Source organism: Engystomops pustulosus, chromosome 4 (assembly GCF_040894005.1).
Source record: "Engystomops pustulosus chromosome 4, aEngPut4.maternal, whole genome shotgun sequence".
Classification (NCBI taxonomy): Eukaryota; Metazoa; Chordata; class Amphibia; order Anura; family Leptodactylidae; genus Engystomops; species Engystomops pustulosus.
In genome coordinates, this window is record NC_092414.1 from 7,319,618 (window position 1) to 7,335,038 (window position 15,421).

Below are 15,421 nucleotides of genomic sequence, written 5' to 3' on the forward strand. Positions count from 1 at the left end.
CTACCGAGACCAAACCCCTCAAATTGATACATTTAGCTGGGGAACATCAATCTCATGAAATCACAAGCAGAAACATTGTATACACAGAGCTCCCTCTAGTGGTGGCTGTCATTACAGGGTTATACATTGTATACACAGAGCTCCCTCTAGTGGTGGCTGTCATTACAGGGTTATACATTGTATACACAGAGCTCCCTCTAGTGGTGGCTGTCATTACAGGGTTATACATTGTATACACAGAGCTCCCTCTAGTGGTGGCTGCCATTACAGGGTTATACATTGTATACACAGAGCTCCCTCTAGTGGTGGCTGCCATTACAGGGTTATACATTGTATACACAGAGCTCCCTCTAGTGGTGGCTGCCATTACAGCGTTATACATTGTATACACAGAGCTCCCTCTAGTGGTGGCTGCCATTACAGCGTTAAACATTGTATACAAAAATTTATTACATCTTCTGAGCGTCAAATTTCCCATAAATAGAACGTGTTGCTTTATAGCTTGGTTTTTAGATTTGACACCATATGAGGAATAAGTGTTAACACTCGGAGAACCCCTTTAACTTTGTTCGGTTGTTGCACCATTGAACACAAGACACAACTCGGATTGCAATCATTGTTTATTCAAGCCACCGATTCCTTCCGACACCAGTACAAAGTCACTACACACCATCATCTGTGACAACATCTTCTCCAAGTATTCTCTCACTCCTGGCTTCATCCATGGTCAGTAGCATCACAACGGTGGAGGAACTTGTTGCATCTGACCTCTAGAAGTCTCTGAACCAGTTTGGTCCTTTATGGAATCTGAACAAGCACCAACCATTCACCGATTGCACAGCTCATCCCCACATCCGGCCCGGAAGCACATCTAGTCAGTCCTGATACAGTAAGTACCCGGAGAAGGTGGAGTATTTCCAGCTGCTGCCATAAATGGCTCCTCTGTGTAACCTCAGCCAGATCTGGTCACCTTGGAAGAGTTGCAGGACCGCGTGGTTACTGGCGGTCTCGTGGTCGGGGGCTCCATCGTTGGCATAGGCCGATACCATTACCTCCTCGTTCTTCATCAGGTTCACATACAGAGGAACATTCACGGCCAGCTTCAACATGTGAAATATAAAGACATAGGTGCCGTTCACCGGGCACATGAAGCGGCCTACCTGGAAGTCAAAGGTGTCCCCAAGATTGTTGAGCAAAAGGTCAAACACTATTGGTTGATCCAATGTACCAGGAGCAAAATTTGATGTTCTGGCTGCGGAGAACGCTACCCTCATCTGCTGCGGAAGGGGGTAGACGTGGACTGGCAAAATGGTGGCAGCTTGACTGCTCATGGACATATCTACTGAGGTCATGCTCCGAGAGTCGCCCTGCCCAGAATCCGTACTGTTGAAGCTTTCCTCCATCTCTGGGCTCCCGAGCTGGGCTGAATCATTCCAACCTGTAGGGAGGACCAAGTGTTACACAAGGAAGGATAGAGATACAGTCACTACATCAAAACGTAGAGACTCCTCAAGACATCAGGTGACCAGGACATGCATCTACAAGACATCTACTAGATCTTTACCCAAAGATGGAATAGCTCCAACTAAAGCTCCATACAAGACAGGATTATTACATACACAAGCTGCAGTACTCACTTCTTGGGGTAGAGCGACCAGCCGGAGTGATGGACCCTCTCTTGTAGCAGAGGTGGGAGTTTGCATCCTAGAAAGTGCAAGACATGATGTTGTCTAGTAAAGGGTCATACTCAAGTCCATGTTGTATATATACACTTCTCCTGCTCTACAGAAAGGCCATGCAACCTCAACAAGTCCACGGAGAAGAGGCATCAGCTCAGGTTGGCTCCATCCCATTGGTAGGGAAGAAATGGGGCCATGGAGCTAGGGATACTGCCATGACACATGCCTTAGGACTTACCCGTGGGATGTACTGGGGTACTGGATAGTCTCGCCCAGGGTAGGGTACAGGTCCATAGCTTCCACTGGAGGGACATGGAGTTCCTCTATAGGTCTCAGGCCCTAAATAAAAAGCTGATCTCATGTCAAGCACCAAATCACAAAACCAGATAAAGTATAAAAATATTTAAAAAAAGGGACCAACTTGCCTTTAAAGCTCGTCTGTCGATAGCCATTGGTCATCACCCGCGCTCCACGGCTCACTCCTCTTATGATTCCACCTCGAGTACTTGTGCATTGCTGAGGAATGCGGGGCACAAGGTTGGGGGTGGAGGTGTAACATGGGAGGTTTCCATTGGTCACTGGAGGCATTGCCGAATTATATGGACCCCCTAAGATAGGAAATCAACATGTGTCAGCAAGCACACAACTCCATGCCAATGGATGGAGTTTCCCCATCAGTATCGCCACATCCATATGTCCACTACCAGTACGAGGCAGCATTGTCTGATAAGTTGTGTACGAGTAGAAGATCACAAGGAGTTCAGTGTTCAACCACACTAACAATTGATGATATGAGTCCTTCACTCACCAACTAATGGCTCCTGAATGAGAGTGTGTGGTTCTCCACCATTCAGGTCCAGTAAGCCATGAGGAAGGGTCTGAGTACTCGCAGTGCTGAAGGTCTGCTGATATTCCGGGGGATATGGTGGATCATCTTTGATATCAATCTCCTTACGGGAAGGCAGTGGAGGGTTCACTTTAAATACCTGGTGGAAGAGGCCATGCTTGAAAGTTCACTAGTGGTTTCAAGTACAACCATAGGCAAGGGTAAAAAAAATTGTCCAAGACTGACCATACAGTTGTGTCCATGAACCAGAACTTACTAGGAGGTAATGAGATCTAAAAATCAACACATCAAGACTCACCGCCTGCATTCCCTGGAAGGGAGAAGCTTGGGGCGTGCTCCTGGTAGACAATGGTGTCCCTTCCCGTTTAAGCTGCAAGAGCGGCACGCTGGTCGGAGTCTTTGGAGACTGAAGTGGTTCAGTTTGTAGAGGCACAGGAGTCTGGAACGACATGGCCATATTCAAACAGTATAGACCCAAAATTGTGAATTAGACTCACCGGTAATTCGGTTTCCATCTAGTCCTCCATGACGGCCCACTAGGAGGATGACCCTTGACCTCTGTAGGGACAGGAAGCAGAGAGGTTAAAAGCCTCCCCCCACATCCTCCCGCCAGTGTCTACCAAATAACTACACCAGTGGAAGATACAACATATTTTTATTCTGTCTTGTTAGAATCACATACAGAATTTTCAAAGAAGTGAAAGAAACATGGGAGGGAAAAATATATAGGCCGTCATGGAGGACTAGATGGAAACCGAATTACCGGTGAGTCTAATTCACAATTTCCATAACGTCCCCCATGACGGCCCACTAGGAGATCTACAAAATTAGTAGAGTTAGGGTGGGACCACAGCCTGGAGAACCTTCTGACCGAAGGCGAGATCCTGTGAGTTGGGTAAGTCCAGCCGATAGTGTTTTGCAAAGGTGGATGAAGAAACCCAGGTGGCGGCTCTGCAGATTTGTTCAAGAGAAGCGCCCCTCTTCTCTGCCCAGGAGGCGGATATGGCTCTGGTGGAATGGGCTTTAAGGTTAGGAGGAACTTCCTTCCCTTGTTCTGTGTAACAGGAGGCTATGGCAGTCTTTAACCATCTGGCGATCGTGGTTTTGGATGCCTTTACCCCTTTGTTCTTCCCCTGAAACTGAACAAAGAGATTGTGATCTTTGCGCCAAGGTTTCGTAGCTTTTAAGTACTCTAAGACCGAGCGCCTTACATCCAGGGAATGCCACTCCAATTCCTTGCTTGAAGAAGGATTCCCGTAGAATGATGGAAGAATTATTTCTTGGTTCTTGTGAAACCTGGACGCCACTTTAGGAACAAAGCTTGGATCCAGAGTCAAAGTTATCCTGTCAGGGAGAATACACATATAGGGTTCTCTAATAGAAATGGCTTGGAGTTCCCCCAGCCTTCTAGCTGAGGTCACAGCTACTAATAAGGAAGTTTTTAAGGTTAGGTTTTTTATACTAGCGTCTTTTAAAGGCTCAAAGGGAGGCCTGGAGAGAGCATCTAGAACCAGGGAGAGATCCCAGGAGGGAACCCGTTTCAGAACCTGAGGCCTAATTCTATTTGCAGCAGCAATAAATCTTTTGACCCACCTGTGGTCCGCCAGGGGTTGGTCGAAGAATGCGCTCAGAGCCGAAATTTGGACTTTCAAAGTGCTAGTAGAAAGACCAATTTCTAGTCCTTTTTGCAGGAAGTCTAGTACCTGTAAAATATTTGGGTTAGACTGAGAGGGGGGATTAGCCCCACAAAAGGTCACAAACTTTTTCCATATCTTATGGTATATGGCGAAAGTAACCTTTTTCCTACTTGCCTTCAACGTAGTTATTACGGCCCGAGAGAGACCTTGGGACCTTAGGAACTCGAACTCAGGATCCAAGCCGCCAGACGGAGTCTTCCTGGATCGGGATGGAAAATCGGACCTTGGTATAGCAGGTCCTTCTGAATCGGTAGAATAAAGGGTTGCTGGACAGATAGGGACCTCAGCAGTGGGTACCAGCTTCTTTTTGGCCAGTTTGGGCAGATCAGGATCACCCTTGACCGGTCGAGCAAGATTTTCCTGAGTACTCTCGCAATTAGGGGAATTGGGGGAAAGGCATACATAAGACTTCCGCTCCAACGATGGCTGAACGCGTCCAAGTGATCTCTGGACTCGCCGGCCTCCAGAGAGAAGTATTGTTGGCATTTTGAATTCTCCCTCGTGGCGAATAGGTCTATTTGGGGCATGCCCCAGACGCTGGTTAGATGTAGGAAGATTTCCTGGTTGAGACACCATTCGTTCGGTAGGATCTCTCTCCTGCTGAGATAATCCGCTTCTCTGTTGAGGGATCCCTTCAAATGGGTGGCAGAGATGGAAAGGATGTTTTCTTCCGCCCACTGGAAGATGGTACGAGCCAGACTCGATAATACTGGAGATCTTGTACCCCCTTGTCTCCTTAAATAGGACACTGTCGAGACGTTGTCCGAGAGAATGTGGATATGATGATCCCTCAGATAGGCTGTGTTCGATCTTAGCGCTTCCCAGACCGCTCTTAACTCCCTGTAGTTTGAGCTGTTTTTTGCTTGGGCTAGAGTCCAGGACCCTTGCTCGTAGTGGGAAGGAAGGATTGCTCCCCAGCCTGAGCTGCTTGCGTCCGTCACTATGGTGATGGTTGGGAGGTGGTGCCAACATACTCCTTTCTCTAGGTTCCTTGATTCCATCCACCACAGCAGGTCCCTCTTTACAAAGGAAGGAATCCGGATCTTCTTGTCTAGACCTGAAGACTTCCTGTTCCAGAAGGTTAGGATCCAACTCTGAAGGATCCGAGTATGGCTCTGACTCCAGGCGACCGCAGGTAGGCATGCTGTGAGGAGCCCCAGGATCTTCATCGCCTGTCTGACTGGTACAGAGTCCTTCCGTCTGAATGAACGAATCTGATGCCTTATGTTGGATATTTCCTCCTGAGGAAGAAAAGACATTTGGTGAGTTGAGTCTAGAATGATCCCTAGAAAGGTCTTTCGAGTGGAGGGTACTAAACTTGATTTTTTCAGGTTGATTAACCACCCCAACTCTGTTAAAATTCTTAGGGAAGACTCTCTTGCCAAGATTAGTTTTTGTTTGTCTTTCCCTATAATTAGCAAATCGTCTAGGTAAGGGATGATTGATATGTCTTGTAGTCTTAAAAAGGCTACCACCTCCACCATGATCTTGGTAAAGACCCTTGGAGCCGATGAAATACCGAATGGAAGTGCACGGAATTGAAAGTGTAAGACAGAGCCCTCGGGAGAGAGAACCGAGAATCTTAGGAATCTCTGAGATGAGGGGTGAATAGGTACATGGTAATATGCGTCTTTTAGATCTAAAGTGCACATATAGGAGCCTGTGTGAATAAGTTGGGTAGCTGTTCTTACCGACTCCATGCGAAATCTTCTGTAAACGATGAAGCGGTTTAGCTCTTTCAAGTTGATAATTAGGCGATTTGATCCGTCTGGTTTTTTGACAAGGAACAACGGGGAGTAGAATCCCAATTTTTCTTGTTCTTGAGGGACCGGCACCACCACTCCCATGTGGATTAGATGAAACACTTCCTGCCAAATGAAGGAATGTGTAGAATGAGAGGGAGAGGGTAAGGGAGCGACAAACCTTGGAGAAGGGGGGGGTGATGAGAATTCTATCCTGTAGCCTGATTCCAAGATAGATAGTACCCAGGGATTCGAGGTGACCTTTGTCCACTGGGATAGGAATCCCAGGAGACGCCCCCCCACTCTGGCGTCATTGTTTCTTGTTTCCTGGACCCTCTGGGAGGTTAGAGAAAAGGAACCCCCTTCCCCTTCCTCCTTTGGGATAACTCCACCGTCCTTGCTTACCTTTGCCACGGTAAGTCTCTCCGGTGTTCCTAAAAGGACGAAAGGAAGATTTCTTGGGTACTGTTTTGGACTCTGGAAATCCCCTTTTTCTGTCGGACGCCTTTTCGAGTATAGCGTCCAATTCGGGTCCGAACACAAAGTCTCCGGAGAAAGGAATGCTGCACAATTTGGATTTAGAGCGGATGTCCCCGCTCCACTGTTTCAGCCATAAGGCCCTCCTGGTGGCATTGGTAAGAGCTCCTTCTTTTGCAGCAAACCTTATTCCTTCGGCAGATGCGTCAGCAAGGAAGGCAGTAGCAGATCTTAACAATGGTATGCTTTCCAGTAAGTCTTCTCTGGGAGTACCCTCCCGGATATGGGACTCTAATTTCCCCAGCCAGAAATATAGTGTTCTTGCTACCGAAGTGGCTCCTAAGTTCGATTTTAGGCTTAGCATGGAAGTTTCCCACGCTTTCTTTAAAAGGGCTTCTGATTTCCTGTCCATTGGGTCTCTTAACTGAGCCGAATCTTCAAAGGGCAGGTCCATCTTCCTAGCGACCTTGGAAACCTGTACATCAACTTTGGGGAACGAGTCCCAATCCTTTGACTCTTCAGGGTCGAAGACTAAGCGTTTCCTGAAATTCTTAGAGACCGCGATTTTCCTCTCAGGGTCTCTCCATTCCTGACTAATTAGACCCCTAAGGGTATCATTGAGGGGAAAGACACGCTGTTTCCTGGCTTTGAGTCCCCCAAATAGTTCATCTTCGCGAGAAAGAGGGGGTTCCTCGTCCTCGAGGTTCAATGTATCTCTCATAGCTTTCAGAAGATCGTCCAGATCCTCATTTTGGAATAAGTAGCGGGAACATGTTGCTTGCTCACGATCCTGATGATCCTGGTCTCCCGCCAGAGAGCAGGAGGGAGAGTCTGAAATACACCCCTCTTCTTCCTCTGAGGAGGAAGCCGATACTATCCGAGCTTTCTTACGTGGGGGTGGGGCTCCCTGCGTAGCCGCCGCCACTGAAGAAACCACCTTCTCGTCTATAAAGGACTTAAGCTCGTCCATAAAAGACGTTTTCTCCTCCCGCATGAATTCTTCTATGCAGAGTCTGCAGATCGGTTTCTTATAGCCCTCTAGTAGTGTACGGAAGCACATACTGCATTTTTTAACAGGAATCCTGCTTTTTTCAGGTTTTTCTCTACTCTTTTCCTTTCCTGATTTCTCTTCCTTGCCTTTCCCCTTAGAAACTTGCTCCTAGGGAAGGAAGGCAAGGAGACAATGACTTGGAGCTCACACAAAAAACAGTTGTATATGTTGCCATACAGCACCACTCACGTGCACCGGGGGGTGGAGTAGGCCCAAGTCTGCCTCATCAGCCATTATGATGTCTGGGACGGCCGGCCAAGAAGAAAACGAGTCATAGACCTCAGACCAACTGACTACCCGCTATTTGAGGATTTAAATACCTGCATGGGGAGCCCATCCCCCTGTCGGTGGCTCCTACTGCGTCCCGCGCCCGGTCCGCGGTCACTTCCGGTCGCGACCGGAAGTCGTCATCGAACAGGGGGAATTCTGGGAAACGTAGTTTCCTGCGTCCGCGCGAGAGTCTGGTGACCAGCCCGCCGGAGAGGACGCCAGCCGGAACGAAGATAACTTCCAGGGAGAGCCCGCAGCCGCCGGGCTAACCGAGGATCTGTCCGGAGGGGAACTTGGACCGCAGTCGGCGTAACCCCAGGTAAGGCTTGGTGAGTATGGAGATCCTTCTCCGTTTTTTTTTTTTTTTTTTCAAAACGTCCCCCCCCCCCCCTTAGGAGGAGAGAGACCCTCTCTTGACCTGACCCCTGTAGGGACAGGAAGACACTGGCGGGAGGATGTGGGGGGAGGCTTTTAACCTCTCTGCTTCCTGTCCCTACAGAGGTCAAGGGTCATCCTCCTAGTGGGCCGTCATGGGGGACGTTATGGAAATAGAAGGTCTCCAGGTCCCTACCCAGTAGAGCTCCACAGTTCTTAAACTGCTAGCATATCCCAAAGTTTAGAACTTGTCAGTGCACAATAAAAGTTTGTTTCAAGACTAGTCAAAAGTGGGTGGACCCCATTGTCTAGATCTTTTATAAAACGGTCTAAAAGCCAAGCATCAACTGCAAAACTCACCAGACTTCTCTCTGGAAGAGGCTCTGGAAGTGGAGGGCTAGGAACATAGATTGGCTCTGGCACCAATGGCTCCACCTTACGGGGTGGTGAATCAGGAACCTGCTGGAGATAAAGGTAACCAAATCCAAACACATGTTTTTTGGCAACATTAATTTTATTCCAGAAATTTTATACTTACCTTTACGGGGGAACTCAATGGTAGCGGAGAATCTGGTTCCAATATAAGGCAAACTGGGTCAACTATGGATTCCACCAACACTGGCGGGGTGGAAACCTAGAAATGAAGAAACATTCAGTAGACCAAGGCAACCATATAGATCTACTACATCAACCATGAGCTTTCTAGTTACCTTTCCATTTGGCAATGTTGGTTCCTTTGGGCTTTCTATGGGCTCAGAGGGCACAACTGGAACTAGAGTTAACAGCATTAGCTTTCCACACCAATCTGCTTTTTCTCGTGATCACTAGTACATCTTGGTTACTAACCTTCTATCAGAATTCCTGGTGAAGCTGCTCTTGAAGATTGAGAATCAAAGTCCAACATGGAGTCCTGAAAAAAAAATTTTGAATTTTAGGTTGCAACTCACCCCAAGACTTCATTGCCTTAGAAGAATCTCCAGAATTCTCTCACCTGCATGAAGTTGTAGGTTCCCTTGATCTGATCGATAAGATCCTCCAGTTTTTGCTTCCGTAGTTCTGGGTCCTTCGGGAGGGTTGGCGAGTAGCAGAACTCCGATGCTGGTTGGGCAGTCACACGATGTGGCTGAAAGGGCAAGAGCATTGGGTTGTCACCTTCGATGACGTGTTGAGGGCTAAAGTGGATTGTGGTAATGACAGTATAGCATGCAGTCAAGTCATTTCTTAAACTTGTGCTTGGAGGGTTTATGAAGCTCCAAGGAGGCGGCGCTTGGAGTTTCAAGAACCATCACCGCCCCCACAGAACACAACATCCTGATTTGAGAGTTCCTTCCCAAAACAACTCAACTATGTTACATTATGGATAAACCTCAACTCTAGGTCCTCCATAAATATTCCATTCTAGCTCAACACCACTCAGACCTGAGCATTGGTCACAGCTGGGGACAAGTGGTTGATACAGATGGGTGCAGGGATGTCCCTCTTTTTCACTGTAATTTGCACACTGGGAACAGGTGGCATCTTTGGATCCTGTTCGAGGGACAAATACAGAAGGTCAGTAAGACAACCCCACCCTGTGCTGATGGGGGTCGGACAACATGTATCTAAAAGTTGGACATCTCTGGTTTGGCTGCTCACCTTTAGTTGGGTCACAGCTTTTACTTCCTGTTGAGGCTTTGGTGCTCGTTCGCGTCTCTAAAAGACAAACCAGGTTTGTTTTTTTTCATCTTCTGACCACCACATTTTGTGAAAGCATCCAAATACATTCACAATATAAAGGTTACCAAGCTGCAAAACCCAAGTAGATGAAAGTTTTGTCAACCTTCTTCCAGAAACTACACGTTTTATAAGGTTACGTCTACCACAAGCCCTTCACAAACCATTGCAATAGCAGTGGTCAGGTATCAATGGCCTCCGGTCACGGAAGTCCACGTTTTTCTTATCTCAATAATAAGACATCTTCCAAGGTTGGACACAGCAAATCAAATTAGATCTGAGCACCATTCCATGGAGGTCCACACCTCCATGTGGTCCTCCACATAGCTTCAATAAGTTCATCCTGCGTGGGACACACCGTTAACCACAGTCCAGAGCAGGTTCTACTTATTATAGTCAATAAAAGAAAAATGAAGTCACATTACCTCCTTTGGGGTCTCCAGTTCACCTTTTGGTTGTGGAGCCGCAGGTTGGGGGACATTGGTAGTTTGCCAGGTTTTGGTCAGGGGTGTCAATGATGGAGACTGCCATCTCTTTGGTGGCTCCTGTAGCTTCACATTAGTAGCCACCGTCCAGGGCTTTATGGGCTCTGGCGACATGTATTTTACTTGCACTGGTTTTGGCATCTCAGCAGCTTTGGGCACCTGCTCAACCTTTGGCACACAATGCCTGATGGGAAGCTAGGAAGAAAAAGAGGATCATTGACAGCACAAAGCAACCAAGGACTCGATGGAATAGAGACAACGGAAAGTACAACATGACAACAGAGAATATAAGTATTGTCAAAGATCAAGTCTACATGTAGTAGACCCCACCACCAGCTGAATACCATTACCTCTCGGGGAGACTTGGGGTCCAGTTTTAGGTGTTCTTTAAAGGGTTCTGGAAAGAAAACATTAGATGAGAACTTATTGATGCCAGCCTGCCCTTTAGGTTCTTCTGGGTGAAGATACTTGAGCTCAAGACTCTTGAAACTTGGAGATAGATGGCACAGGAGTACAGTCTAAAAAGACTTCGTTTCCACCATCATGGGGGTACCAGGAATATGGACAAGGGAAGCCACTGTAGGATGCGATACAAACATCCAGCAAGATGGACCCAATTGATGTTCCATGTACCTGGCTCAACTCTGGTCACTTTGCAGGTTTCAGTCTTCGGTGGTTCTACCAGTACAATTTGTGGCTCTTTACGTGGAGGATCAGGGACACTTTCAAAATAACCACAGTCCAGCATCCTGGATACCAGATCCTTCAGGAATTTGTCTAAGAAGGTATGTATACAGAAGGAAGAGCATTACTTTGATGAAGAACTTCAACAAGTCACCCGATAGTTTTAAGCACTACTCACAATTGGTCCCTGCCACTGTCTTCTCATTGCCTTCCACCAGGTTCCACAGGTAGACCGACATCTGATCCATTTCATCTTCAAGACTTTGGGAAAGAAAAAGTTATGCATGAAACACAGCTGCGGTCATGAAGTCCTGGAGACATGTCCATTTCTGGCCAAAAGCAAGGGATAAATACCACACCTCGAGGTCTACATGAGAAACTTCACTGCCGACACCTTCCTCCACCAAGAAAGTGCTCACCTACTACGCCCCAGAGCTGCACTCACCATTCCGCTGGTCAAGGTACAAATCCATACATTGAACAAGTAGGGAACCCTGGAAGATTTCACCTCCAAGGCATAGAAGAATAGTGAGTGCAGCTCTGCAGTAGCATACTACAGCGTCTCACCTCATGTGTTGAAACCTCTTGTGACAGAGGAGTTTGGAGAACTTTGAGAGTCCATCCAACTCCTTGGAGGTGATGTTCATGGCGCCGTTGAGTCCATCCTTGAAGTCTTGCTGAACGTGATCCTGGCAGAAGGACTGCAGCACGTACTGGATCTGCAGGACCATGCGCAGGCGCTTCTTCTCCGCCTCCGTCTTCTGGATCTGCTCCCGCCTCTGCACCTTCTTCTGGGCCTTTATTAACTAAAGGGAAGTTTGGTAATTAAATAAAGAAATGTAACAAAGTTGTAGAGAAAGCTGGTATAGACTGGTACAGAGCTGAGGGTTCGTTATGGCGTTTCAGTGTCTAGTGTGCCCGTCTGTCCGGAGATCAAAAGAGTTCCCAGTGGTGCAGAGCATTTACGGAAAAAAGTGTACCAATTATGTCAGGGGCCAGAGTAACCACATGATGTAATATTGGCAGGTAAGTCGCACTTACGTCTTGGCTGAGAGCTGCAAATACTTTCTGAAGTTCCTTTGCAAATTCCAGATTGTGAAGGACCTCGCTGTAGCGCTCGACCGCTTCCTGCAAGACCACGTCCCTTTAAATCAGTCATCACCCACATGGCAGACGACTCAAGCACCAACATGTTATAATCACATTCAGGACAGAAAGAAACAAGAACATAGGATCTGACTACACAAGTCGTAGTCTGTTACCATGGTGACATGAGCTTTAGACAAATGTTAGTCATTTAGACGTCAGCAACACACCAGTTGGTCCTGATTCAGGTCTTCGCCATTATGGAGACGGTCTCTGTAATCTTCTAGTTTTACCTGAATGGAAAAATACATTATCAAAACCTTCACAATTGGTGCCCGTAACGACCCACCACTTTTCTTCAGAACTGTTCAGGGCATGGAGGCGCGATCAATAAAGTTTTTAAATCTTGACTATTGAGCCGGCCATTTTGAATTTAGCCAATTACCACAGTAAATCTGTTCTCCGCTTTCCAGTACTAACCCCGTCCACTTCCTAGAGTGGACACCCCATTACACACTAAAGTTTGATAGATTAGTCAGTCAGAGCGGTCTTTCGGAAGGCGGGGCCATTTAACAGGAAGCTTCGTTTGTCACTTCCTGTGAAAACAATCTGGTCCCTGGTCATGTCATATCACACTGCTCCGATAAGGCTGCCATTACACGTGGCTTTTGAACACGTTTTTAAGCAGTCCATTGAAAAACGCATCCGGTTTTTGACAGATTTTACCAATTATGTTAATTAAAACTGGTCAAAAACGGATGAGTTTTTTAAAAAACGGACCAAAAACAGGTTAAAAACACCACGTGTGACCGGAGCGTTACTCATACTAACGAGCCGCGGGCCCATGTGTGAGGCCGGGGACTGGCGTTTATCCTCCGGCAGTAGACAATGAAGCTTCCTGTAGAATGACAGCAAGCAGAGATCTAGAGAAATGTGACGAATTGAAGAATTCTACAACTTTCCAATATACTTTGTCTTGTTAAACAATATCAATTAGCTGAAACAAGACAAAAGGGGTTCTCCGGTGAAAACAACCTCTGGATTGGGGCTAACTTGCCGATCGGTGAGGTCTCCGATGGGACCCCCATGGATCATGAGAATGCAAGTCAGCTGTACTCCCCCCCCCCCCCCCAATGGAGAGCAGGGGGTCGCACAGGTGCCGAATGCTCTATTCATCTCCATCAGCATCATAGATTAATCAAACAGCGGACTCTCCATCTATGGGTACCACTGACCCCAGATCTCATGGACCCCAGGTCCCATCACGGAATCCCCCATCCTCTGGTTAGGGGCTAACTTGTCTCTTAAGCAGCCTTTAAAGGGCATCTACCACCAGTATGTAGGACTGTATGCAAATGAGCCTGAGGGGCTCCAGGCTCCATTAACATCTATGGAGCCTGGAGCCCCCAGGCTGATTTGCATACAGTCCTACATCCTCCCAGGTTAAGTCTTCTGACCCCAATAGATACCTGTAACCACCAAGCACACGGTGCCACCCCTGCCACCGATGAGTGGACCCCTTAACCCCTTCCTCCATGCTACCTTCTTTTTCTCGATGTTGCGGATCTTGTGCTTCAGGCTGATGAATCCGTTCTCTAGGTAAGTCTCGTAGACCTGGAGCGGAGTGGCCGTGGAAGACAGCGAAGACTGCAAAGAACTGAGACCTCGCTCAGACTGGTGCTTGGCGACTCCCGAGAGGTGAACATTACCCCCGGGACTCGATGGTGACAGCTGGACCATTGCGCAGGATTAGCCTGGGGCGGAGACATCAGGTCAGTATCACAACCCTCACTATGCCGCTGTGAGCACGCTGGGGGTTGTAGTGGCACACAACAGAAAAAAGGCCTCAGATGGACCTAACACTTCTCACAGCTGAGAGTTTGTTACAGTTGTGCCCAACTTGACTAATCACACAAGTCTCACATGTGCTGATTGTTTGTTACAATGTATCAGCCTGGACTAGTGAGTTTATAGGAGGATTACAAAGACAGAGTACAACTGTAACAAACCCTCAGCAGTAGGTCTCTAGATACAAAAAAAATTCCTAGGATCCCAGCCTGTGTGACGTAGAGCATGTGGCAGATCGGGGCCACTGTTCCAAAATTTGCCCATGGACCCACATAAGACCAACACACAGATCAGTACCAGGAGAGACTAAAGTAACGGATCAGCATTTATTGACTTGAGATCCATGGACGCCATACAATCTAACTATTAAACCATGTGATACTCTATTACTCACAGTTATCAGCCACATTACCCCAAATCCACAGGCTTAACCATCCCCTGCCCCATATGACTACACACTGCACCTATTCAAAGCACCATGGGGCGAGCACATCCAGAAAAATTACAACCAAGAGTGGATCAACCAAGCCAATTGGAACAAATGTGTTCACTGTCACCAAAATTTAAGGAAACTACTAACCGTCCGCGTCCAACACCCCCCGCGATACCTCTCCAAAGCCAAAACGTCCTCCAATTCCCACAACCAAATTCAAGTGGCTGTAAAAGCCGCCGCCTGACCTTCAATATATACACCTGTGCTAGGCGGGGCTCTACCAGAGCTGTAGCCACTCCCACCTGGATGATTAGCAGCAGGTATTGGGGGGCTTTACATGTTTCATGTCCCTATGGATAAATACATCTTAAAGGGGTTGTACAATATTAAAAGAACACGGCTGCTCTGTTCTGAAAACGGCACCACTCCTCTGAAAAGGACAGAAAAGCTGAGCTGCAATACCACACACAACCTACAGACAGGTGTGGCGCTGTTTATAAAGGAAAGCAGTCATCGTTTATAAATCCTGGACAACCCCTTTAAGTAGCAGTGTAAATGAAAGAAAAAAATCTCTTAATGATTTTTATTTTTCCGTTTATTATTTTTACATCAGCTCCATCTTTATACAACACAATAAATCCGTACAAAATTGGTCCAAACATTTCTCCGTACACGTCGCCTCGTTCCGTACAATCTGTCCCCTGCCACTACCCGTACTGTACTTTATTGCTCGTAGTGCCTGTAACAATTGCGTTCCGTACAGTGTTATCGCCTGTCAGTTTTGCGACGGCCGTAAATGAAGGCTGAGAGATGATGTGCCGTTGCTTTACGGCCGTTTGAAGCCGTTTCGTTTCCTTTCTGTTGTTGTCTATTCGGGTTCGTCATGGATCCGAACCGGATTATCCAGGCCCTGCGGGGAACCATCGACCCCAAAATGCGCCTGGCGGCCGAGACTGAGCTCAACCAGGTGAGATGCACCACTAATTACCCCCCGGGAGTCATAATGAGCTGCTCCAAAAGAATACAAATGTCTG

The 15,421-nt window shown here is 47.4% G+C and overlaps 3 protein-coding genes across 8 annotated transcripts in view; 1 reads left to right on the plus strand and 2 right to left on the minus strand.

The window, feature by feature from the left end:
* Positions 1–602: 602 nt before the first annotated feature.
* On the minus strand, positions 603–14,681 carry CAPRIN2 (caprin family member 2). Of its 4 annotated transcripts, none has more exons than XM_072144972.1 (22): positions 14,535–14,681; positions 13,649–13,860; positions 12,337–12,399; positions 12,062–12,148; positions 11,588–11,826; positions 11,199–11,281; positions 10,970–11,113; positions 10,687–10,733; positions 10,277–10,531; positions 9,774–9,830; positions 9,558–9,665; positions 9,130–9,261; positions 8,985–9,048; positions 8,849–8,910; positions 8,677–8,772; positions 8,499–8,597; positions 2,825–2,965; positions 2,488–2,665; positions 2,105–2,287; positions 1,918–2,018; positions 1,638–1,704; positions 603–1,438 (listed from the first exon to the last, which is right to left on the minus strand). In XM_072144972.1, the coding sequence occupies exons 2-22, from the start codon at positions 13,844–13,846 to the stop codon at positions 876–878; spliced, it is 2,967 nt and encodes a 988-aa protein (XP_072001073.1). In that variant the 5' UTR covers positions 13,847–13,860; positions 14,535–14,681; the 3' UTR covers positions 603–875. The 4 variants fall into 4 exon arrangements, with proteins under 4 accessions (XP_072001073.1, XP_072001072.1, XP_072001075.1 ...); XM_072144971.1 differs by having other exon boundaries at positions 8,499–8,600; XM_072144974.1 differs by lacking the exon at positions 2,825–2,965.
* LOC140125971 (uncharacterized) lies at positions 3,084–5,366 on the minus strand. Of its 3 annotated transcripts, none has more exons than XM_072144976.1 (2): positions 4,338–5,366; positions 3,084–4,229 (listed from the first exon to the last, which is right to left on the minus strand). In XM_072144976.1, exons 1-2 carry the CDS (start codon positions 5,364–5,366, stop codon positions 3,363–3,365), a joined length of 1,896 nt encoding a protein of 631 aa, XP_072001077.1. In that variant the 3' UTR covers positions 3,084–3,362. The 3 variants fall into 3 exon arrangements, with proteins under 3 accessions (XP_072001077.1, XP_072001076.1, XP_072001078.1); XM_072144975.1 differs by having other exon boundaries at positions 3,085–3,665; positions 3,738–5,366; XM_072144977.1 differs by having other exon boundaries at positions 3,086–3,870; positions 4,120–5,366.
* A 445-nt stretch (positions 14,682–15,126) lies between the features above and the next one.
* Positions 15,127–15,421, plus strand: part of IPO8 (importin 8) — a 42,684-nt gene continuing 42,389 nt past the window's right edge. The window contains exon 1 of the mRNA XM_072144978.1: positions 15,127–15,354. Within this exon, the coding sequence (XP_072001079.1) occupies positions 15,271–15,354 (84 nt within the window). The 5' untranslated portion in view covers positions 15,127–15,270. The remainder of the gene's footprint in view (positions 15,355–15,421) is intronic.

Coding starts and splice junctions, on each gene's coding strand:
- CAPRIN2 (XM_072144971.1), bottom strand. CDS start 13,846: ATGGTCCAGCTGTCACCATCGAGTCCCGGGGGTAATGTTCACCTCTCG. Junction 12,400..13,648: donor GCAACATCGAGAAAAAGAAG/GTAGCATGGAGG, acceptor TTTTCCATTCAG/GTAAAACTAGAAGATTACAG. Junction 11,282..11,587: donor AAGAGGTTTCAACACATGAG/GTGAGACGCTGT, acceptor TCTTTCCCAAAG/TCTTGAAGATGAAATGGATC.
- LOC140125971 (XM_072144975.1), bottom strand. CDS start 5,366: ATGCCTACCTGCGGTCGCCTGGAGTCAGAGCCATACTCGGATCCTTCA. Junction 3,666..3,737: donor TGGAGTGGCATTCCCTGGAT/GTAAGGCGCTCG, acceptor CTCTTTGTTCAG/TTTCAGGGGAAGAACAAAGG.